Below are 26413 nucleotides of genomic sequence, written 5' to 3'. Positions count from 1 at the left end.
GATTAGTCAACAGAATTATATGTAATAATATTTTGTTTTTCTTGATTTTTGCTCTTTTTCAAATTAATTTAATAATTTTCCCTAACATGTAAAATCAGTCTTCTAGTTATTGGACTTTCATCGCTATTTTTGTTAGATAAGCTCCAGATTTGGCTTCAATACTGAATAATCTAATGTATATGCACTAAAAAATATTGTAAAGCATCCTATAGCAAATATTAAATTAAATGAGAGACTTATGAAGGGTGCCTTACAAATGCTACGCTTTGTATATTTTTTTTACATACAGCAGTGCCTCTGTGTATCAACTGCCAAGTCAAATACACAAAAGGTCAGTATGCATGAGTTCACCTGTGTGTCCACTCAGCGCATGCAGTCCCTGTCCTCTCTGGCAGTCCGTAGTGTAGATGTTGCAATCTCCAGCTCCAGCGCTGATCAGGATGGCACCTCCGCTCTCGGGACCCTCCATGAACGCCAGATCTCTGATGGTGCCGTCATGCATACTGAACTCTAGATCTGGTCCTGCAATCCAAACAAACACACACATGCACACACAACCACATTAACCCTTCAACAACCATAAATAAACAGATTAAAGGATATATTTCAAATAAGATTAGATTAACACACACACACACACACACACACACACACACACACACACACAAATTACCTGTGGCATTGCAGGTGTCAGCGTTGAAAGGAAGAACTTTGACATACTTGTCATTGGAGCCTGTGGCAAGCAGCTGCCCACAGGGGCTCCAGGCCACACAATATATAGAGCCCTTATGGTGTTTAATACGCTTGAAGCAGATGTCAGGCTGTTTTACTGGAGCTTGTGGGCTATATAGGATGAACATACAGAGGCAGAACGACATTTTTGTGTCTTGTTATCTTCTTTAGTTAAAAGTCAAATTTAAATGCTCATCCTTACTGAGAACCAACCTGGTTTTGAGGGACTGTGGGTAAGTACAGACGCGCAGTGTTTTGGAGTTGGAACCAATAGCATAGAGCATCCCAGATGGGTGGAAGGCGACAGCACGCACCGCCTGCGTGTCCTCCAGAGTCTGCACTGCTATGAAAGGGGATTTGGGCTTCTCATCCTGGAACACACTGTCATAAAATATCATTTAGATTAAGGCCTCAAACTGCGTTCATTTAAAAAAAAAAACAAGTGTCAAAATGTTTGGAAACCTCTGGTTGACCAGCACTGGGGACTCATCCAGAGATGGAATCCCTCGTACTCCTCCTTTATGAGGGGTGCTGCTGATCACCGCCGTCTTTATTCGTCCCGGGCCGGTCTCTGGGGTCTGTTTACTGCTTTCACTCGCTGACGTGCCGTTACACTGCTGAGCCAAAGCCTGAACGTCTTCACCCAAATCCTCCATTCCCACATTCAGCTCCTCCAGTTTCTGAATGGACCTACACGAATGATAGAGAAAACACTGAGGCCTGTGGATATCTGGACAACAGTGTAGTGGAAGATATATGACATCTGGGAGAGGACGACCTGCCTCTCTTGACCCCCATGGCTCTGCGCTGGTCACGAAAATTCAAAGTTCACCCAAAATAAACAAATATGATTGGCTAAGATTGACAACTGGAAAACTTGGATGTGGAAAAAACTGGCGTACTAAGAACTTTCGAAAATTGAAAAATAATTAAATAAAGAAAAAAGAAAAACAATATAATAAAAACATAAATACACTTACACAAGCAGCCATTTTTTCTATTATAAATCAAATCAAATCACTTTTATTGTCACATCATCAGCGGCACGTGTGCTATGATGAGTGAAAAGCTTAGATGCTGGCTCCAGACAGTGCAAAATACAGACAATGCAAATACAACGACAATGCAAAATACAGACAGTGCAAAATACAACGACAATGCAAATACAGACAGTGCAAAATACAACAGCATACTCCCAAAATAAAGGACAATGTAAAATTGGCAGTGTTGACAGTGATGTGTACAATGAATAGGTGTAGCCATAGCTGTAGACAGTATTGTTTTAAGTATGGATTGGTTAAAGTGCAGTGCATGCTACATATTGATGGTGTGCAGTAGTGATATAATATAATATAATATAATATAATATAATATAATATAATATAATATAATATAATATAATATAATATAATATATGAATTATTACATAAAAAATACATTAATCATTAAAAGCAATGAACATAAAAATATACATTTATTTCTGGTAAATCATAAATTTGGCAAAAAATCTGATTAATAGGTTACAAAAGCAACAAATAAACAAATGTTTATAGCATGTAACAATAAATATCATTATTTTATTATTTGAATTAAAATACCAAAATTTACATATTTAGTCTATGTATATATAACAAATATATATTACACAAATTACGAATCTCTAGTTTAAATTAATTTTTTCTATAGGAAGCTTTACAATATTAATAATAATATAGATTAGTCATTGCTAAAGCTAATCTAACATAGTACCTTACATTAACGATACAAAAATTTGTATCCAAATTTATGTTACAGAAAAATCTAAAATAAAAATTAAAAAACTGAAAAATCATGAGAATCAAAAAAATGTATAAAAATGTGTTGTTGTTGTTGTTGGGTTTTTTTTGTGTGCAATATTTCAGATATATTAGGGTTCGGTGATGTCGACCAATTTGGCACCGTACGATATCTAATGTGAAACATCGCAATGGACGATGGCATGGTCGTAGGCAGTGGTGAATTAATTAACTATCTGACCCGCATGGTCTTTGTTTTACCCATTACTAGGTCCAGAAAGAATCTGCTGACATCTTTTGCTATTTCTGCACAGAATTTTATTAAAGATCTGTGGATTTATGTAGAATGATTTTGGGAGTATAATAACTAAAACCTTAATAGATGAACTAAAAAAGTAATACCTTTTCAACTTGTATTTAATGTTTACAATGCAAATTCAATTAGATCCACTTTATTTGGTAATATTTGGTAAACAAAGTATGTATCTCATTTAATATATATATACTAAAGGACAGAAAATATTATTTTACAAACTGTATTGTAAATAAATTACATGAACATTTTCATATTAGCCAATAATTATAATGAAAATTATTTCAAAACTGAGTAAATATAAATTTACACACATTTACACAAGTACATAAACAATAAATATATTTATAGGGTGGGCCCTTTATATGGATACACCTTAATAAAATGGGAATGGTTGAAGATACATTAGTATATGTGATTGATATATGAAAATTTTTAAGATGGGTGGTGACCAAGGTGGCCATTTTGTAGTCCAATTTTTTTTTTTTTTTTTTTTTTTTCAAAGGGAAGGGGGTCATTTGACAACAAACCTATAGGGAATTTCACAAGAAAAACAATGGTGTGCCTGGTTTCAACGTAACTTTATTCTTTCATGAGTATTTACAAGTTTCTGACCATTTATAAAATGTGTTCAATGTGCTGCCCATTGTGTTGTATTGTCAATGCAACCCTCTTCTCCCACTCTTTACACACTGATAGCAACACCGCAGGAAAAATGCTAGCACAGTCTTCCAGTATCCGTAGTTTCAGGTGCACATCTTGTATCTTCATACCACAGACAATTACATTCAGATGACCCCAAAGATAAAAGTCTAAGGGGGTCAGATCAGGAGACCTTGGGGGCCATTCTACTGGCCCACAACGTCCAATCCACTTTTCAGGAAACTGTTCATCTAGGAATGCGCGGACCTGACACCCATAATGTGGTGGTGCACAATCTTGCTGGAAAAACTTGCACTGATAAAACATCTTGCAAACGTTAAAACCAAGCACACAATTGTTTTTCTTGTGAAATTCCCAATCAGTCTGATGTGTCAAATAACCCTTTCCTATTTTTTTTTGTTCCAACCCTGCTTCGATACGCTTACCTGTAGTTCTCATAAAAGCCTGAAGGACTCAATTAGCTTGATTAGGTGTGTTTAATTAGGGTTGGAACTAAACTGCAGAGCTGCGGCTCTCCAGGATCTGAGTTTGACACATTTGTTATAAACCATTTTGAAGGATCTAAACAAAAACAATGGTCCCAAGTCCCATCGTGTTTTCCGTTTTACATTTTGATTTTTATAGCTTCCGAGAAACAAAAACAGCCACATATGTATAAATAATGCTTTGGCAGGTGTTTTAACATGAAGTTGATTGAATTGCTTTGTTACAGCAATTAATTATTTTAATAACAAGCAGGAATTGTTCAACGACACAACCACATTGAAATAGTCCATACAGATCACTTCTTGAAAATAATGGCATGCCAAAATACATTTCAAGTGTTCACACTTAGATACTGCTTAATAATAATAGCAGGTTTACAGGGTACAAGATCAGGTAGTTCTCGAAATGGGGGAATAGATGGAGTGAATGGGGAGATTATTCAAAAAACAAAGATGAGGGAGTAAATGATGGTCAGGCTATTTATAGTGAGTTTGGAATGATGCGATTGGCGTTCTGATGATTACAGAGGCAAGACCAGCGGCAATCAATCATATCATATGCTCCTCTCGAAATTAGTTTGTGAAACTTATATATATATAACTTATATATATAAACTTATATATAACTTGTCTCTAGTAAGCTAGTTCCATTAACCTACAGTATAACCTCATCATAACTAACCTTTAGAAGCCAGAGATAAAGTCAACAAGAGCCTGACCTGTTGAGGAACTTCTGCGTGAGGTTGTGCTGCGCTGTGTCTGTGGGCTGATCTGGAGGATGAACTCCTCCCTCCAGCAGCATCTGATGATAAAGCTGCCTCTGCTGCTGCTTCTGCTCCAGATGCTGCTGAACCCGCAGCCGCTGACGCTGGAACTCCTGCAGCTGCTCCTAAAATATAACACCACAACAATAAACAAGGCTAGTTAACTAATGAATACATGCAAACATTTGGTCCCTGTAAACCTGAATACAGGTCATTTTAACAACCTTTTGCATAGTATATGCAACTACCAGAAAGAGGAGTAGTTGTTTTGAGTTTATTGCCATATCAGTTGCTCTGGCTATATCATGGCAAAAACTGTATTAAAAAAGTATAACTTGTGTATGTATATATATATATATATATATATATATATATATATATATATATATATATATATATATATATATATATATATATATATATATACACATACACACAAGTTATACTTTTTTAATAACTTTTAATAATTTTTTTATAAATATATGTATAATGTATATATATATATATATATATATATATATATATATATATATATATATATATATATATATATATATATATATATATATATATATATATATATAAAGTACACTTACTAAATATTACAGATGTTTTTTTTAGATTTAGCCGCTCCACAATTCACACATTACTGTCTAACTAGTTTCTGTCCCATACTTATGCTAAAAAGACAATAATTGTCCAACGTAATTGATATTTTGTGTAAAAAGGGGCAAAAAAGATTAAAACTGTTTACAAAAATTAAGATCTTTTAGTATAGATAAATCACTCATGTGCATGTTTTACAGTTCATACATTCAGTCTAGGGTTGGGCGATGTCGACCAATTTGGCATCGTACGATGGCTAATGTGAAACATTGCGATGGACAATGACATCGTCATCATGTGGAAAGTGGGGGTGTTTGACAGAGTGCGCGCGACGTGTCTGAAGAGCCAGAAGGGATTCCGGGGGTAGGAAGGGTGCGCGACTTATTTGAGGACCGGGAGGGAGACGCGCGATTTCCGGGTGATTATCACTTGTTTGCGGGCATTATGAGTCCCGCAAATGCATAAAGACTTCCAGAACTTCCGGGAGACTTGGGATGTCTGAATATTATGTTTAACAACTTTAGTGAGACTTGATCCTGCGGTACGTCCTTAATAAACTGTCAGACGTGCACTGCTCTTTAGGGCTCAGAGGACCGCATGACCGCGTGTGTCAGTGTGTGGCTTTGTCTATGTGTGTGTATGATCACTTGATGTGCGTTTTTAGTGGACGGAGGGCTGTTCAGAAATGCTAGGTAAAAAAGGGTGTGGATGTGGATCATTTTCGTGCTAAAATGCCATTTTAACACTAAGACGTATTAGTATAAACGCGCCCTAAGTGTGTATTTTTGCAAGCAGGTTTGAGACTGCAGCGGTGCAGAGGATCGGCGATGCCGGCTCAGCATCGTGTTTCGGCGATGGTCGATGGCATCGCCTATCGGTCCAATCCTAATTCAGTCACTGTTATCCTTTTCCTTGCTTTGTTTGTTTAATTCTCTAGAAGTGAAAAATAATAGTTATTTGGAGAAAGCTGTGAACCTAGGAGGAAAAAGAACAGGGAGAAAACAGATGACCATGGCTCATGTTTACCATAGACAAGTTTTGAGTAAAGCTCAGAGTATTCTGTCAGATGATTCCCATCCTATACACCACGAGTTTTATCTTCTCCCTTCTGGTAATGATAATAATAATAATAATAATAATAATAATAACAACAACAATAATAATAATAATAATAATAAATACTTACATTTATATAGCACTTTTCTGGGCACTCAAAGCGCTTTACACAATGGGGGTGGGGGTGGGGGGGATCTCCTCATCCACCACCAGTGTGCAGCATCCACCTGGATGATGCGACGGCAGCCATTTTGCGCCAGACCGCACACCACACACCAGCTGATTGGTGGAGAGGAGACAGAGTGATGAAGCCAATTGGAATATGGGGATGGTTAGGAGGCCATGATGGACAGAGGCCAGTGGGCAGATTTGGCCAGGATGCCGGGGTTAAACCCCTACTCTTTTTAGAAGGACATCCTGGGATTTTCAACGACCACAGAGAGTCAGGACCTCGGTTTAACGTCTCTTCCGAAAGTTGTTCGGTACTTGATACAGATATACAGATACGTATAGAATTTGTATTGTATAATGTGCTTTTGTGTATTATGTGTGACATGCTTGTATGCTGCAACCAAATTGCCTTGGACATTCCTGTCCATTATCACCAATAAAGCCTAGAAAAACAGGCATCAGCATCTTGTAAACGGACAGGTTCAAATATTCCTTTTTCAGTTATCAAAGAAATTATTCCTTAATTTTAGTTTTGCAACTATTAAATTGTTTTGAATTTAAAATTGTGCTACATCAGTGTAAAACCTGTGACTGGAGGAAAAACATATTCTGTAATTGTGTACTCGGGTCTTCACTTTTTCCATGGCCTCTTTTAGTTTTAACAAAGGTATCCTTCAGGTTTTTCCAAACCTTTTAACAAAAACTTCCTCCTTTACATTTCTAGCCAGAAATTACTGATCATCTGGTTAGCTCTAAGATCATGGATCATAAAGATGTCTGTACTGGCGTACCTGTTTCAGACAAAATCACTTCAGAGTGTTTCGTGTTCAACTCAAATCAAATACAGCACCACGTGCACTGTTTGCAAGAGTCTCAAAAAATGGCATGCGCACCGTCAGCCGAAATCATGTCGCACGCACCCGAAGCAAACATCCGCAAACTCCGCAAAGACGTCACGCGTTGAGTATAAACCAGGCTTCATAAGGACTCACATTTACTCCCTTTAAAGTCTCTCCAGATAAAAAACGCTGTCTGAGAATATGACTAATAGAGCTGCACGATTCTGGCTAAAATGAGAATCCAGATTTTTTTACTGAAAATAAAGATCACGATTTTCTCACGATTCTGTAGATGTATTATTATTGTTTTTTCTCAAACATATGGTAAAACGACAATAATAATATTATGTGTAGGTCCACTGGTTTCTATAAATAATTATATTCCATCTATAATAATTCTGATGTTGAATTATGTTTGAGACATATGCTTGCAATCTGTCATTGTCAACATTATTAGACCATTTATTTACTGGTAAAATCAGACATATGTCATTATCAGATTCCCTCTTACAATATATTTAACATTATATAGACTACAGTAGTTATACTGGCACTGTTAAATCTTCATTCTCATGCACAACACTCTGTGTTTGCTATGAAACAAAAAAAAAAAAACAGATCAAATGCTTGTCACAATCATAACTCTAAATGCAAAATGAATATTTAAATGATGTGCACGCTTTTGGTTTCATTTTCACTGCTAAGTGCTGTTCCTAATTCCCGCGCAGCTCCCAAACGACCGCTCTGTGCCACAAACTGAATGTTATTTCCAACTTTATTACCTTTTATTTACAGCCTATGCAGGTTCTGTTCACTAAAGTAGACACGCGCGTCTATCATCTCTGTGGTAACAGCTCATTGTCAGCAGCTCATGCCACGTGTGATTTTCCGGCCGTGAATACAACATTATATAAAAGATTATATCTAATAAATACAGTGTGTGACTCTTTCAACATCATTTGGAGGTGTCCATGTTGCTGAGCAATGTATGTGAAACAATGAAAAGACTTGTGCAGCCGCCTTTGCTTCTCTCCTGAACTTAAAAATGATTGGCTGAATCGTGGAAATGCTGGATTAAGATCGTCTAGGGCAGTGGTTCTCAAACTGTGGTACTAGTGGTACACATACTTCCTTCTAGTGATACGCAAAGGAATCAAATATGACATATGTACATGCTACATATATTTCAAAATGCATTAAAAATTATTTATATATGTTTATGTTGATATATAGCCTATATTTATGAGGTCCAGGCAACATTTCCAGGTGTTGATGAGTTGGCTACTATATGTTAATACTTTTAACTTAAGTACAGGAGTTTTCTTTTTACTTTTTATAAACAGTAACCTACCATTTTACTATTAAAAGCACATTTTAATTCAAATGTTGATGTTTTTTTTGTTTTTGGTTTCATTTGTTTTTTACATATAAGTGCAGTACAGTGTACAGTGCAGTACAGTGCAGTACATCAATTATTGAAACATATCATATTTGTTCAAATCTGAGGTTTTCTTAATAGCGAGCTCATTAGCTATACAAATATCTTTTAATGTCACAGAACGTTAACTTGATTTCATTATCATGCAATTAAATCACTTTCAATTTTTGTCAATAGGAAAGAAATGTAAATCTTTTGGTGAATTATCCCTTTTGATGGGTGTAAATAGGGTCTTGATGTTTCTGGTCTAAATGGGAGCTAATTATGTTACCTCAGATTTGTCAGCTGTAGCTGTGACTCCTCCATCTTTGCCAGGAGTGAGTGGAGGACGTATCGAGTTTGTTCCACCAGGGCTGTTGATTGTCTCAGCCTGTGCTCTGGAGATAAACGAAAATGGCAGACAAAAATAATTGCCATAATAACACCTTTATACAGTATGGATGCACAGATATTCAATGTATTTATATATAAGCTGGTAATTAACTATGTATTAAATAATAACAGAAAATGTACTTCTAAAAGTAACTGCATGGACTTGAGCATTTAAAACAATCATTTTTATCATCAGTTTTAGCTAAAAACCAAAAAAAAAAAAAAAAATCTAAGGGATTTTGGCAACTAATTACTGAGATGCAAAGCTGGATTTACAGTATTATTACTGCAGTCTCAGTAACACAGCGTCAAGATTAGAATTAGATTATAAATCATCGTAATAAGCTAAGTGGTTGCTCAAAAATATTTTAATCACAATTTTTTTTAAGTATTATTATTAATAATAATAATAATAATAATAATAATAATAATAATACATGTTGTTGTTATTAATATTAAAAGTAATAATAATAATACATATTATTATTATTTTTAGTAGTAGTAGTAGTTGTAGTAGTACTAGTAGTAGTATTAAGACTATCCAAGCTTTTTTTAACACTACAAAAAAAGTCTTTACAGCAAATTTTGATACAATTTTTGCAACCTAAAACCTTCTGAATCGTAGTGTACATTTATTTACAAAATCTATTTTATTATCTCTATCTTTTGAAAAATTGCAACACCAACATAAGCAATTTCTGATGCCACTTTTAATCTACAATTTAACAAAAAAAAAAAAAAGTGTTAAATCTGTAAGGTATTAGTTACTGGAAATGAAGTTGTTTTTGTACTTGACTAGCCCATCGTGGTTTATTTCTGTGTATCTAACAGGATTAGAAGTGTTAAGCTTAATCACCATATGCTGAATTTCACTGCTTCACAGTAACACCTCTGACTAGAGAAGCAGAGCTTATGTTTATCAGTCTCTTACAACTGTGAAACATAAGACAACATTTCGAAGAAGAGTTTCTGCCTATACAAAAAATGAATGGGGTCAATGTTTTGGATTTTTTTAACTGTCAATTGTTTTAAAAACAGACACAGAAAGCCCTCAAAGACATTTGTTACACTGCACAGAAAGACATCAAAGTTTGCAAAGAATATTTTTTTCATCAAATTTGGTATTAAAAATCATTGTATAATGTTTTCTAAAGCAAACCTTTTATAAACTTAAACTTAGATATATTGTTCTGTCTAAATTTTGAATCTATTTTTTGTACACCACAGAAAGTGTTATTTTAAAGTGCTTTTTCATTAAGACAATGGAATTCTATAGGTTTTGACTTTTAAAACATTCATTTTCATTGTTTAAAAAAGGTTTAGAAAAGGTTAATTTGAATTTTGAATTTGCTTTTCTATACAACTGTATTGTGAAAACTGTTTAGTAAAGAAGAATACTTTTTTCATAAAACGAAAGTCAATGTGCTCCAATTTTGAACTCAATATCTTCTTTTGTACTCCACATTTAATATTAGTAAGAAAATCTTCCTTTTTTGATTAGTAAAAGTCAACGGGGTTGACATTTTGAATTATACCAATTTTTTTTTTCTATTAAAAAAGTACATTTCGCTAATAAAGAAATATGTTTTGTTATTTTTTTGTACACACAACTGACCTTAATCGTAGATTTTTTTTAAAAGGAATAGTTCATCCACAAATTTTTTTATCCACAAAAGAAGATATTTTGAAAAATGTTAGAAACCCTTAACTATTGACTTCCATAGTTTTTGTTTTTCCTGCTATAGAAGTTAAATGTTACATGTTTTTAATATTTTAAGAAAGAAACTCAAAAGTTGGAAACCACTTGCAGGTGAGTAAATTTCATGTCCTTTTAACACAAAAAGACATTTTCTGATGATGTTTTTTTGTTTATGCAATAAAAGTGAATGGGGTCCAAATGTCTTTTTGTGATTCATGTTTAAAAGGACATGACAAATAAGTAGGGATATAATGATTTATCATGAGCCGGTTGAAAATTGACTCAAATATGTGATGATTTACCTGCACAACAGCGGCACAATCTGTGTACGGAATACTGAAAAAAGACATTTACTTACACTAATAGAACAATGATGCAGATTAACTGTCAGCAGATATCTATACACAAATAAACTATTAATAAGCCAAACCACGTAGACCAGATGATTTTACTTGCTCCGACAAGTGCTTCGGAGATCACATGGTGCATCAGTGTTTTCATAGCAAAAGTGTAAAGATGTTTTTCAGATTGAAAGAGAAAGTTGTGCTGTCACAGAAGTAGGTATTAGATTCTTTTTACCCTCTCCTTTTCAGATTAGTTTATGCATATTTTCATAATTTGCTTATTATTATTGAACATTTAAAATTATTTAAGATTATCTCTTCTTAAGTGTATCACACTGATACTTATACTAATTAATTATACAAGTACAATGAATTATTCACCTTTGTAATTATGCTCAACTCCTGTCTCTGTCCTACTGTACATTTACACATCTACTAACATTTTTTATGCCAGTGGCCAGTCCCCTGAAGCAGAGGACCTATTGACCTCCTCTGTACACGCTGCTCTCTGGTTTAGGAAAGACTTACTTATTGTGAGTTAAGTTTCGAGAATCGTATCGAATCGACAGTCAGTGAATCATTACATCTTACTCTTTACCCTAAATTTGTTTAAAGGGCACCTAGGTTACCCCTTTTTTCAGATTTAACATAAGTCTTTTGCGTCTCTAGAATGTGTATATAAAGTTTCAGCTCAAAACACCCATCAGATTTTTCATTATACCTTTTACAAGGTCCTGTTTTATACATATTTCCACCAGGGGGTGGTTTTGTCGTACTGTGCCTTTAAGATGAGTCTTCCTCGCCTACTGTTTCTATGTGCCTTCCCGCGTGCTTTAATCTCCTCCCTCGGCTGCATCAGACAACAGACAGACTTAAAGGAAGAAGGTCTCACGTAGCGTTTGTGAGAAATACTAAAGTAAGAACTATACTAATCAGTATTTGTTGTGAAGTTGCATTGATGAGTCACACGTAATATCGTTACAAAGTTCAAACACAGATACACACGCACACCGCAGCTGACACACACACACACACACATACACACACACACAGACAGGCAGACAGACAGACAGAGCGTACTTAGCTTTGCACTGTTTTTGCACTCAAATGTGACAGGATACAGGCTAACCTCCACTGCTGTGTGGATATCTGTTATGTCATTGTACAAAATAAACCTGATTTAACGTCCACAAACCAGGATTGAAGCGTCTTCTTTTATAATTGTTCTGTCACGTGGCTGTGAATAATTTCGTTTAAAAATCCTGACGTAATCAGATCGTGAGATTAGTATCATGAATCATATCGAATCATGAGTCAGGTGAATCATTATATCCCTACTCTTTACCTTAAATTTTTTTAGAATAATACTGTTAAAAAAATTGTGACTAAATCGTATCGTAAGATTAGTATTGCGAATTGTTTTGAATCGTGAGACAGGTGAATCATAACATTTTTTACTCTTTACCTTAAATTTTGTATTATGAGATTAGTATCATGAATCGCATCGAATCATGAGTCAGGTTAATAGTTACATCCATAACAAAAAGTAAACAAGTTTGCCCATTTTTGTCTTACCTGTCTGGTGAATCGGTACAGACTGTGCTCCCATTTTTGCTCCCATTTCCCCCAGAAGGATATCCAAAATTGGCAAAAGACTGTGACATGGCTGTCGCCTTTCCATCACCCTCAGTGTTTTTCTTTTCTCTTCCTACAAGGCCATGTGACAAGCCATCCAGTGCAGGATTTAACGATCGTGACATGTATGTATCCGCTGAATGGGGCCGTCTAAGCGGCGAAGCAGGACAAGGTGAAAGTTTAGTCAAAAGAGGTGTGAGTAAATCCGCATGACCTGTTCGGGCTGGTTTTACAAGCCGATCTACGTGAATGTTAAGAGTTTTCTGCTCAAACGCGCAAGCAAAAACCGTCGACGACAGGTTTTGCAGCCAAGAAAGCAAACTTAAGTCCAACTCCTCGCAACCGTTTCCACACAAAACATCAACAGCTAGCAAAACCTCCTCTTCACTAATCTCCTCTCCGGTGGCTTTGCTCTGGCAGAACTCCACGCAGCATTCGTACAGTATTCCCTTGATGAGCAACTGGAAGAGTCGGTCTCCGCTGGCTTTGAACCCGGCTTCGCTCAGTTTGCGGTCGGCAGGGATGAATTCGGCCACCATGGTGCAGGCCTCCTCGAAGCAGTGGACGCGTGCCGTGCTGGGGTTCCAGTCCTTGAACTCAGCATGGTTAGTGAGGCGAGGAAGCGTAAGGAGCAGGCAGAGTTTACTATAGTCTTCTTTGCTGGGACAGAACTCTTCCAGGGAATGAAGACACTTTACTGCATCCTGCATGGTGAGCTCCAGCTGCAGACCACAAACAGAGAGAGCATCATTGAAGGCTTTCTGAATACAGGAGACGTTCTGGCACATTTGGAGTCGGAATCAAACAGTGTGTGGTAGGCATGGGCTGGTGTAAGATTATGACGGTGTGATAACCTTGAATTAAAATATCATTGTACAGTATGTGTATTTTGATTGCTGCTCTAAAATATTTTCTTTTTAAAATGTCTGGGTAGAAAACAACAACTTTGTTCCCTATTTAACTATTAAACTATTAAACTACTAAACTACTAAACTATTTAACTATTAAACATTTGTAATAGTTTGAAACAGTAAACATATCAGGCTAAACATTAAAGTAAACGATTGACTTCTGTCTTCATTAGTTTCAAAAACACAGATTTATTTACAACTTGAAAAGGCATCTTTGGATATCTTTCTTTTTATTGCATATGCAGTACTGTAAAGTAAACTGAACTGTTTATGCTGGATTTTGGTATATAAGCTATTTGATTTCAGATGTTTCCTGAATCGTGTGCTGCCCAGCAACTTTCAATGCGTATGCTGCTTTTCTCATGAAGATACTGTTGATCTAAAAAAACCTAAATAAAATAGTCTTTAAAAACAAGTTAAATAAATTACATATACCTGAGGAACAGTATAAGAGAAAATTTAAACAATTAAACCCTTGATTAGTGATAATTTAAACTTCGCAGCTTTCCACAGATTTTTTAGCCCATCGAGTATTTACTAGTGTAAATGTGTGTAAATTTTTATTTATTCAGTTTTAAATTACCTTTACTAATATTATTGTGATAGAATAATAGTAATATTTAAATGTTCATACGAGTTGTTTACAATACAGTTTGTAAAGTACTATTTTCTGTCTATTAGTAGATATATGAGAGACTTGCTTTGTATACCTAATAAAGTTGGATTTATACTATCGCCTGGCTCTGCATTGTGCACCTCCGCTGACTGCACGCTTACCTCGCGAAACGGACAAGGCTTTTTTCCTTGCCGCGTTCACCGTTGTGATATTCTTTAAAACAAACCCACCGTAAAATAAGATGAATAAACAGAGAAGTAAAAAGTTTCCGGAACTACGTCATATCATTAATATCATTCAGTATTTTAAACAAATTATTTTTATTATTTTTTTAAATTATTTTAATGATTAAGGATTTTTATAACCATTCAAGATTTTTTTTTAATCAAACTTTGATGCATCACTTGCTTTTGTTTATATCTCGGACAGTTCTACCCATTAATAAAGTTCATTAAAATATTAATGACAACAGAACAAGGTTGCTCTGCAAATATATTTTTTATTATGGCAAGAATAATAGTAAAAAAAAAAAGCACTTACTAAAAATACAGATGTTTTTTAGATTTAGCCCGCTCCACAATTCACACATTACTGTCTGGCTAGTTTCTGTCCTTTACTTATGCTAAAAAAGCAATAATAATTCAACATTCCTGACCATTATCACCAATAAAGCCTAGAAAAACAGGCATCAGTATATTGTAAACCAATAGTTTAAAATATTCCTTTCCAGTCATCAAGGTAATAATTCTGTGACTTCATTATAGTTTTGTAACTATTAAATTGTTTTAAATTCAAAATTGTAACATATACATCAGTGTAAAACCTTTGACTGGTGGAATAACATATTTTGTAATTGTGTATCTGGGTCTTCACTTTTTCCAAGGCCTCTTTTGGCCTTAACAAACGTATCCCTCAGGTTTTTCCAAACCTTTTAAAAAAATGTTCCTTCTTTTCCAATGCTGTTACAAGTTCTAGCCAATAATTATTAATCATTTGGTTATCCCTATGATCACGGATCTTACAGGTGTCTGTACAGTCATACAGTTTCAGACAAAATCTATCCAAAAAGTGATTCATACTCAACTCAAATAAAATGCAGCGCCGCGTGCACTGTTCGCTCAAGTTAAAAAAAAAAAAAAAAAAAACACGTGCTCTGTTGGCCAAAATCATGTCCCGCGCAACCAAAGTAAACTTCTGCAAACTTTGCGATTACATCACATTTGCAACGCACACTCAAGCGAACTAGCAGACGCGTCGAGTATAAACCAGACTTAAGTGGATCTAATTGGATTTGCATTGTAAACATTAAATAAAAGTAAAAAATGTATTATTTGTTGATTTCATCTATTAAGTTTAGTTATGATACTCCCAAAATAATTCTGCATGAATCCACAGACTTTTTTCCCAAAATTCTCAGCACAAATAGCAAAAAATGTCTGCAGATTCCGTCTGCCCCAGGTTATTGTAACATGCCTAGTATGTGGTGGTATTTTTATGCTTTATCTATAGAATTATACACAGAATGCTACTTTCAAGAACTGAAAGCTATTTATAATGGTAATAATAGCAATAAATAAATGTCTTTAATATCTTTAATACAAGCATCACCCTTAGTGGTTCATTAACTTTTTTGTTTTGTATTTTTATGGTAAACATCTTAGCAATATGAATTAATATGCAAATAAACTTTTAATAATAATTTTTCCCAATATTTTTGATTGGTTAATTTTGTGAACAATTCACCAATTTATGGTTCAGAAGCCAAATTCAAATGAATATAATTTATTTCTACCTTAATTTATCAGTATTTTAGATTATTATTATCAGGGCTTGACATTAACTTTTTTGATCACCAGCCACTGTGGCTAGTAGATTTCCAACATTACTAGCCACTTGACATTTTCACTAGCCACAATTTTGTTGGTTGGAAAAAATATTTTTTATTAATAAATGTGACCTTGACATGCTAAAATGATTTGATTTAGATGTTGTGTTGTCCACATGCCTCCTCATTTATTTCACTGTGTGTATTGTGTATGAGCTTGCTAACTGTGCATGATTTTTTTTTAAATTGACATTTAAAAAGATCTATTGTCCTGTCTAAAATATGCACAGTAATCTGTCCTGGCTAAAGGTCCCAGATCAGAGGTTAATACACATAAATGGGAAGTTAATCTCATATTAAAGCAATGGTTTTGCTAAGTATGATAATTAAACTATATTAACAAAATATCTGTAAGCAAAAAAAAAGCAGGTGAAAACATACCACGAGAGATAATGAAAGGATGATCACGTGCCTAAGAATAATTCAAACGAAAGCAGTGACTACTGCTGCTGCTGCTTACAAAAGGTTTGTTGCTTACACGAGCATCGCTTTTTGTCCAGTCTATTTCAAGAGATCTGATCGCAACAGTTGCGCTTCCTCTACACACGGTTGTTTCGAGCAAGTAAACGGTAGCGCGCGTGCACGCTTTTTACAGGGTATCTGCACATTTTTAACAGGAAATTTAATACCATTTAAGACCTTTTTTAAGTCCTCTAAAATGAAAATTTAAGACTTTTAGATTACTTGGTTGACTTGGTTTACTTGTTATCTCTAACGCTATCGGCTACTCTGCCTTTCCGGAAGTTAGCCAGGATTGGACACAGTTTAAAAATCACGCCGTTAAATATATATACAATTTGCAAGTCATAATCATAAGAAACTTTCTGAGAACTTTCTGAACTTTATGAGGATTCAATCTCGAGAAACAGTCAAAGAATAATAATTAATCTTTTAAAATAATGACTTGCATTCTTGTAACATGACTTTCTGAACCCATTTGATTTGTCCCGTGCAGCACTTGTCTGGTTTGTTGTATTTTACTTCATTATTAACCACAACAGCAGTGCTCATTATGACACTTGGGGATGATCTTTTTAGGAAATATTGTCTTCAGAAGAGTTTATTTGATTTTTAGATCTTTCCATACAATGCATACTATATGTGCAGTGCATCTTTGTATATTATTATAATTATTACCATTGTTTGTAATATAGATCAGTGGAATATATATATATATATATATATATATATATATATATATATATATATATATATATATATATATATATATATATATATATATATATATATATATATATATATATATATATATAATATATTTTTTTCAATCTCATTTTAAGTTAATGATTGAATAACCTGCATATAAAATAAAGACTTCAATCAAAAATGATTAGCCCAATCAAACATAAAGAAATACAGTGACAGACATTCAGACGGATGTTTATCGCCACCTATTGAGCAACAATTTAATTTCTACAATCTTCGTTTGGCTTTACTCACTGCATGTATCCATTACATTATTCCACTTCAGAGGCATACAAATACCACTTTCTATACAACATGCCCACATCATGTCACATATGCAGTTGAAGTCAAAATTATTAGCCCACTTTTTTCTTGTTTTATTTCAGCAAGAATAAAAGCAGTTTTTAATTTTTTAAAACCCATTTTAAGGTCTATATTATTACCCTCTTTAAGCTATTTATTTTTTTCAAAAGTCTACAGAACAAACCATCGTTATACAATAACTTGCCTAATTACCTGCCTAGTTACCCTAGTTAAGCCTTTAAATGTCACTTTAAGCTGTATAGAAGTGTCTTGAAGAATATCTAGTCAAATATTATTTACTGTCATCATGGCAAAGATAAAATAAATCAGTTATTAGAAATGAGTTATTAAAACTATAATGTTTAGAAATGTGTTGAAAAAAATCTTCTCTCCGTTAAATAAAAATTAGGATAAAAATAAACAGGGGGCTAATAATTCAGGCGGGCTAATAATTCTGACTTTAACTGTATAGTGGAATAACAGACTAATGGCGATATATTTACTATAAACCTTTGTACTTTATGCACTGCATGCATGTATAGCCTATTTTGTATACTATTGTCCATTCAATTTATTCTGACTTGTACTTCATAGAAAATGAGTCAAGGACAATGAGTCTAAAAAAAAAAAAAAGATTTTTATCAATTTTAACACGTTTGGCTTGAGTTCAGTTTAAATGTAGGTGCTAAACTTCATCAAATGGTTCAAAACAGACATTTAAAGTCTGAATTATTCGTCCTGAATTATTAGCCCATGTATATTTTCCCCAATTTCTGTTTAATGGAGAGATCTTTTGCCACATATGGTATAACTCTCTCTTTCTCTCCCAAGTAATAAAGTTTGTTACAAGAATATATCTCATTATTTTGATATGTCATTATATGACTTGGTCATGATGGTAAAAATAGGCATTATTATGAGATTAATTATTACAAGAAATACCTTATTATTGAAAGTAAGTCGTCACTTCTTATTACTGAGTAAGTAAGTCTATTAGTTTCACACTGTGACATTATGATAAGATATCCTATATATTTTTATTTACCCGGGAAACTAGCTTACCTGCGTCCAATCCCGGAAAGGTAGAGTAGCCAATAGTGTTAGAGATAACAAGTAAACCAAGTCCCGCCCTAGGACTGACAAAAATCCTAAATGTTTCGCACGAGCAGAGAGAAGAACCAGCGAGCGAGCGGAGAGAACTGAACGCGCGCGCGCTGTAGGCATGACCTCGCTCGCGAGAGCGTACATCATGCGCACAGATGATGATGTGCGTGCGCGGGACTTGTTTTCTCGCGCTGGATCAGTTAAGCGCGCGCGTGAAGATCCCCTGTGCGCTTGCGAGCTGTAGTTTTCTCGCGCGTAGACCTGTAATCTGCTCAAGGTTCACTTTTCCTCGCGCGCAAACATCACCGTTGCGCTCGATTTATATTGGCATTGATTTGCCACCATAAGAGGAGTCTGACATGAAATTTAAGATCCCACATGAAATTTAAGACCTCTTTATGGAAAATTACAGAATTCAAGACATTTTCAGACCTTAAAAATCAAAAATTTTATTTAAGACATTTCAAGACTTTTTAAGGACCCGCGGGGACCCTGTTTTTAACAGTCACGCGCATCACATCACCTGTGCGTGCGAGTAATCATCCTCTCATAAGGTATTCACCTGCTTTTGCTCACGTGAACACAGTTATTTGTGTCAGTCGTGCTGCTTCTCGATTCTAAGATCACATTTGCATGCATATTGGGCCATCTTTATTGTCGAACCCTGCTTTAAGAAAACTACAATTTTTAAAATTATTTCCAACCTGCCAAAGTGGCAAGTGGGAGTGGCTGTCTTACCTGCCAGAGCTGAAATCTACCCGTATTTACAAGTTGGCAGGTGTTAATGTAAAGCCCTGATTATTATTAATATTAATTTTAATAATAATAATATACAAGTAAACACCTAAATTGCTAATAAAAAAGACTCTTTGTTGACAATAAGAGAATAATTAAATGGCAAGTATTAAATCTATTTATCTATCATCCATCCATTCATCAATGTATGATATTTACATGGTACAAATTATTATATTTATTATTATTATTATTATATAAATATTTTTATATAATATAAATATTTTTAAACATTTTATATTTGTTTAACTATAACAATATAGAAATAATTTACTCTTTTTTGCATAAGAAAAGCAAAATTGGTGTTTTTTTTTGTTTGTTTTTGTTTTAAAGAATAATCAATGTAATAATTTTGTACACAAACTCACATTTTCAGGGTCATCTGATGCAGATATGGCATTGTTAACACACAGAGCTTCCAAAAACTTCTGTTTTAGGATGATATATCGAAACCTGAAAAAAATAAAGCATGTTACTAGTATGAAACACGCAATATAGCGCTGAACACTGACTAAAGGCACAAAAATCAACACCGCTCACCTCTTTCTGTCAAATTTATCCAGACCCTCCAAAGGCTGGATGAACTGTAAAACTTCCTCCCACTGCCCGTCCAAAACAAGTTGCCTTTAAACAACAGAAAAAGAGCCAAAATCTGTTAATCCTCATCCTAAAACAATAGCATTAAGTTAAGGATGAAAGAAGTGCAAGAATTGCAAGAGTACTCAATACTTCATTAACAAAAAAATACAGTGTTTTGCCATTTCCACACCTCATTAACCAGAACAACAATTACTTTAGGAAAACACAGTGGTTTCTTAAAGGAATAGTTCAACAAAAAAGTATGCTTGCTGTTAATTTGCTCAGTCTCGACTGTTTTTAACAGAAGATTTTTAGCTGAATTTGGTCTTTATTAATTCATAAAATGCAAGTAAACAGCTACTGCGACTTTAAAGTCCGCTTGAATTCAAATTTGCAATGTTTATTTTGCTAGCACACATTGTTATGCTTGACGTGAATAAATAATCCGTGCTAGTTAATCCACTGACAAAAAAAAAAAAAATTATTCAAAGTCTGACCATCTGCTTCTGCATCTGGAGTGGCAGTCCTTCTGTTGACGTCCACCTGAGGGCTTCCATAACTGTTTATTAATAGCTTCTCTTACTGTTAATTTGCTATGAGGGAGTGATGCGCAAAAGAAAGCCCTGCCCCTACTCAATATTCCATTTCAGAGATTTGAAAGTACATCAATATACTGCTGGCTTTGAGTTAAAAAAAAAAAATCAATAAAGTACAGGCATTACAAAATTAATATCTGTGGATATTAATCTGGCTGTGGATTAAAGGTAATAATGTTATAAATAATGTTTAGTTTCTTCTTGCACATGCCAATTAATTCACTTCATGTGACCTAAAACTGTTCATAAGACCTAAAACGTCTACACCATGTGTCAAACTCAGGTCCTGGAGGGCCGCAGCTCTGCACAGTTTAGCTTTAGTCCTAATGAGACACACCTGATCAAACTAATTGAGAGCTTTAGGTTTGTTTAATACCTACAGATAGGTGTGTTGAAGCAGGGCTGGAACTGAACTATGCAGGGTTGTGACCCTCAAGGAGTTCAGTTTGACACCCCTGGTCTACACTAATCCAGAAAGGATTATGGTTAAAAATGTTTAAATAGTGTTTTTATCTAAAAATGCTCTGTGTTCACACTATCCTTTTTTAATTACTTCCCAAAAAGTAGTTCATCCATATTGAAATGACTGAAAATGCATTCGCCCCTGTACTGTGAATGTGTCAATGCGTTTATTTACTTTCCAGCTCTTTGAAACATGAAAACAATATGTTGAAACAAAGTACACTTTTTTGTCTTGTTTATTTAAGTACTGATGTTAAGATTAAGATGTTGTTGTGAGTAACACAGGAGTACAAAGTTACAAAAGTGAGCAAGAATACAGAGTGGGCGACGTACCAAAACAATTGTGCTAAAATATTGGCTTTAAAGAACAGAATCCTGCTGAGACGCAACTGTCATCTAATTCTGACACTAAACAGCTTAGATTAAACATTTGTGTCATTTGTAGAAAAGCAACATTAATCTTCAATGTTGTTAAAACAGAGAGCACTCAAAACAACAGTTTTACAACATCGTCCACCATTTCATCTGTACAAGTTACATGACTAAAAATGAGTCATCATTTTCGACACTGTGACATTAAAACAGCATGTATCCACTGAGTGATGTGGATTTTGTCAAATGACTGGATTTTGGTTCTTTTCAGTTTGGTTTGGACCAAAGTCAAGTTTGGGAAATGGCATCTATTTATCACTAGGGAGCACGTCTGACAGTCACGCACTGCTACATGAACTTACTGTTTTAAGGATTGCGTAGGAGGGGCAACGATGCCTGTAATGGAAAGGAAGGGAATCCAGCCGTTTATATATTTATTTTAAAGTGTTTTCATGCCTAAATAAAAAGAAAGCGCAGAACAGATTCACATTTAAGAGCAATGGGCGCCCCTGGTGGTTCAGCGGTATGGGTTACGTATAGGGAGGATCGGATCTTTAATGTTTAAAAGAGCTGATCCTCGTGCGTTTTTAAACAGAATCATATTAGTGTGAACATAACCTCAACGTATCATTAGAAGCTACAAGTATTCATTTTGTTTTTTTGACACAAAGATCTCAAAGCCATTCATTTGCATTTTCTTAAAATCACCAAGACCCATGGTTTCATCTTCTTTTTATTAAGATGAGACCAGACTTACAAGTTATAATCATATGTATATTCTGAAGTTTTTTTTACAGAGAGATTTATTTCCACATAATTTGCATAAAATGGTGAAAATGTTATTTTTCTGGCTGTTCACAGATATTTCTGAATTATTGAGTAATAAAATAAGACAAAATAAAAAAGTATTTTTTAACCTGACTTCATCCATTGCTCGAACATTTCTGCTACAAAATAGGAGCATGTTTACTGAAATTACATTTCAGTCCCATTTGCATATTCAGACATCATTTTAAAACAGCGTTTCTCAACCACGCTAATGGAGGAGCACCAGCTCTGCAGATAATCCATGTCTCCTTAACCAAGCACACCAGCTCATTAGCAAAGACTAGAAGACCTGTAATGGTGTGACAGACAAAGGAGACATTCAAAACATGCAGTGCCGGTGGTCCTCCAGAAACATGGTTGAGAAACACTGCTTTAAAGAACTTGCATGACCAAAAATGTTTGTAGTTTCTTAAATAATCAGTCCATGAGGTAAATACAAGAATAACTATTAGTTTTATCCTAATCACTAGTAGTGTCTTGCCTTTACAGCGAGTTTTAATTTTGAGGTGAACTATCCCTTAAATAGAGTGGATTAAACGGTTTTCAGTTTAGTCCTCACCTCAGGAAGAGCATGTCATCTGAATAAAGTCCATTAATGATGCCACTCTCCTTCTCTAATGCCAACATACTGATGTGCAGCTTTCTGGAGTTGAGGAAGTCCAGGATCAGCTTGATTATCTCAGCTTCTTTAATGTTTATAATCTCCTCTGCAGTCATGGTGTCAGATTCCTGACGCGACAGAGAGAAGGTGATCTGTAAGCAAGGACAGACAGAGCTGTGTGTGTGTGTGTGTGTGTGTGCGTGTGCGTGTGCGTGTGTGTGTGTGTGTGTGTGTGTAAGCTTTTGCCTGCAGTGTGGGAGCAAAATATCCCCACACTATTAATCTTCTACACCATGGGACCAGACAGAGCTCTCTGTAAATATATATGAAATGACCAAATAAAACCCAATCTATTAGTTGTATGTCATTTTGTGGTGGTTAAATTGAAGGAAACAGCTCAGGATTATTAACTTGGTTATTAACAAACTCTCTGACTAAATAAATATAGAAATACATACATAATAAAGTTATTGGTTAAATAGTTTCCCAGTACCCGCTGTAAAACCAACAGTCAACTTTATCAAATGAAATGACTGTAGTTAACTCAAAATTGACTGAAAGTTAATTCTGCTCATTTGAAAAGAGTTTTGAACTCAGTGTTGAAGGTAAAGAGTTAATTAAATACCTCATTACTTCATCTTAAATGGAGTAAGTTCACAGTACTCATATGGATTAGTTTTATAATTTAAATGGTTTGTAGCGATCGGTTTCCTCAAACGGTTTGAGTTACCTTAACTTTTTGGGTTTTATAGTCCACCAATTACTATAAATGTATTTTAAATACATTTACTTCAACAATCGAAAATAAATTTGCTTTTATATTTTATATAACGTACCTAAATAAATAAATGACAAAACAAGTTTTAAGGAAATAGAAAATTATATCAGTGTATAGTCAAATTGAAGACTTTTTAAGACCCTTTTAAGACCATTATGCATTTAATTTTAGACTTATACAGAGCAAAACACTAATGAATATTTCTAATGTTTGCCACAAAAAAAATAATGTAATTATTTTTAGCTACATTCTTTAATTTGTCAAAACAAGGAAACTCTAGTTGTTTCCACTTTTTTCAACATAATATTTATTTATTCATTTTTATTGACAAGTTTAACGATGTTAAAAGTATATTTATTGTAAAGACAATTACAGAAAAAAAAATTTAAAACATATATTTGTTGGCTTTAGGAGTATAACTTTCATTCAACCTAAATGCATATCTGTTATAAATCCTTAAGTTTCATTCATATTTATAAATATTATGTCTTTCTATGAATGGAAGATAATGTAAAAAGATTGCTCCATTATTATCACGAGAAACTGTAATCTTTTCATGATTGAGGAATTTAACTTGGAGAAATTGCTGTTAAAATCTGAACAACTATTGTAAATTGTATCTCTTTGCTATATAAAAAAAACTAAATATAAACTTAAATATATATTTAAAAAAAAAGGTTTTATTAAGATAGATTGTTGGTGATTGGATTGAAATCAGCCCGATCGGGTAGCTTTACTTGGACAGAGGAAAATGTAAGACCTGTTTGAAATGACTAAATACCTACTACACAATATTTCAGTGAACTTAAGACTTTTTAAAGCCTAAAATTTAGTTGTAGAGGTGTTTAGTCTTAAAATGTAAGACATTTTAAGACTTTTTAAGACCCTGCAGACACCCTAATAAAACAAGCAAACAAAAATAAGTTAAATTAGATTAATAAAAACTAACAAATAATTAAATGTTATTAAATATTTGATATATATATATATATATATATATATATATATATATATATATATATATATATATATATATATATCTTATTTACTTTTAAGTAAATAAGTTATTTACTTATCATTAGCTCAGTACTGTAAATGAAATAAGCTAGTCTATAAATAGGTAAATGTGACACGCACATACACACAATAACTAATCAAATTAAATATATAATTAAACTTTTGGATTTAGGTGTCAGCTGCTCTGCTTGCGGAACTTATCAATTGTAGATTAAAATCAGTAGAGGTAAACATGAAGAGTGAATGACTACTTTCACACCCAAACCTGCATAAGCATTAAATATAGACTGCACAGCGCACCAAAATTAATCCCTCACCAACCATCCACCACCCAATAAATAAACCATGTGACCCACAGAAAATGAAACCTTTTAAAATCTTGATTTATTATGCATGCAAACAGTTGCATCCAAGTACTGCGACAACTTGTGCCACGCAGTGCTGTCAGAGCGTTGCATTTCAGCGTACAATAGGAAAAACGATGGGTATTAGGTACACCACCTGATCCTCACCCCATCCTCATTTTCATTTATTGACCCATTTAACTGCATGCAGCCTCAATCTGCCAATTCGCTCATTCACCTATAGCTAAAATCAGCATGTCTGGCCCCCTGAAGCAGTACAGGCAGTGAAGCTGAACTCAGAGACGTGTTTGCAGGACACCATTAAAAGATCCCCGCGTGTATCATCTGCAAAACCTCACCTGGAATAAAGCTCCAGCCAAACCCCACTTGTTTACTCAATCTTCCCCAGCGCGTCTCTTCCAACGCCGATTAGCGCGAGCTCAGCGTTCCTGCGGCCGAGCGTGAGGTGCGATTATCCCGATAATGGCTCGACGTCCCCACCCTCCTTCCGTCTCTCTCTTTCTCTCTCTATCTCTCTCTCTCTCTCTCTTTCTCCATCACTAGCGGCGGCAGCGCCCGTTACCGGCGGACAGCTGCGCTGCTCCGTTCACACCCACACCGAGCTCCGCACTGCTAAATTCAAGATTAATGGTGACTTCTGGAAGTTAATATATTACAATGAATACATTTGTTTTTTTCCTCATTACAAATGTTTTGCATAATAGCCTATGTATTTATTAATTTGTCTCTGTAAGTCTAAAAAGCTGGGATGGTTTCAGTATATTTAAAAAAGACCAATAAATATTATGCTAAATATAAATCTGTCTGTCTGTTCATCTGACTGTCTGTCTGTTTATCTGTCTGTCTGTTTATCTGACTGTCTGTCTGTTTATCTGTCTGTCTGTTTGTTTATCTGTCTGTTTATCTGTCTGTTTGTCCTGTCTGTCAGTCTGTTTATCTGTCTGTCCTTCTGTCTGTCTGTTTATATGTCTGTTTGTTTATCTGTTTGTTTTATGTCTGTCTGTTTATCTGGCTGTCCTTCTGTCTGTTTGTCTGTTTATGTGTGTTTGTTTATCTGTATGTCTGTTTGTTTATATGTCTGTCTGTCTGTCTGTCTGTCTGTC

General features: G+C 34.5%; 1 protein-coding gene across 3 annotated transcripts in view; it reads right to left on the bottom strand.

The window, feature by feature from the left end:
• The window catches only part of wdr47b (WD repeat domain 47b), a 31460-nt gene extending 5675 nt beyond the window's left edge, over positions 1-25785 (bottom strand). Inside the window, exons 1-11 of one of the 3 annotated variants that reach the window (XM_073936669.1) lie at positions 25649-25785; positions 23109-23302; positions 20253-20336; positions 20081-20165; positions 12833-13614; positions 9114-9219; positions 4688-4857; positions 1195-1422; positions 946-1113; positions 674-843; positions 352-522 (exon numbers count right to left, since the gene is read on the bottom strand). In XM_073936669.1, the coding sequence (XP_073792770.1) occupies positions 352-522; positions 674-843; positions 946-1113; positions 1195-1422; positions 4688-4857; positions 9114-9219; positions 12833-13614; positions 20081-20165; positions 20253-20336; positions 23109-23266 (2122 nt within the window). In that variant the 5' untranslated portion in view covers positions 23267-23302; positions 25649-25785. The remainder of the gene's footprint in view (positions 1-351; positions 523-673; positions 844-945; positions 1114-1194; positions 1423-4687; positions 4858-9113; positions 9220-12832; positions 13615-20080; positions 20166-20252; positions 20337-23108; positions 23303-25648) is intronic. The other 2 variants (NM_001201421.1, NR_130148.1) reach the window with 2 other exon arrangements.
• Between the last annotated feature and the right edge of the window lie 628 nt (positions 25786-26413).

This window comes from Danio rerio, chromosome 22 (genome assembly GCF_049306965.1).
Source record: "Danio rerio strain Tuebingen ecotype United States chromosome 22, GRCz12tu, whole genome shotgun sequence".
Taxonomy (NCBI): Eukaryota; Metazoa; Chordata; class Actinopteri; order Cypriniformes; family Danionidae; genus Danio; species Danio rerio.
Note: the sequence above shows the minus strand (reverse complement) of the source record. Positions and strands in the feature narration are given on the sequence as shown.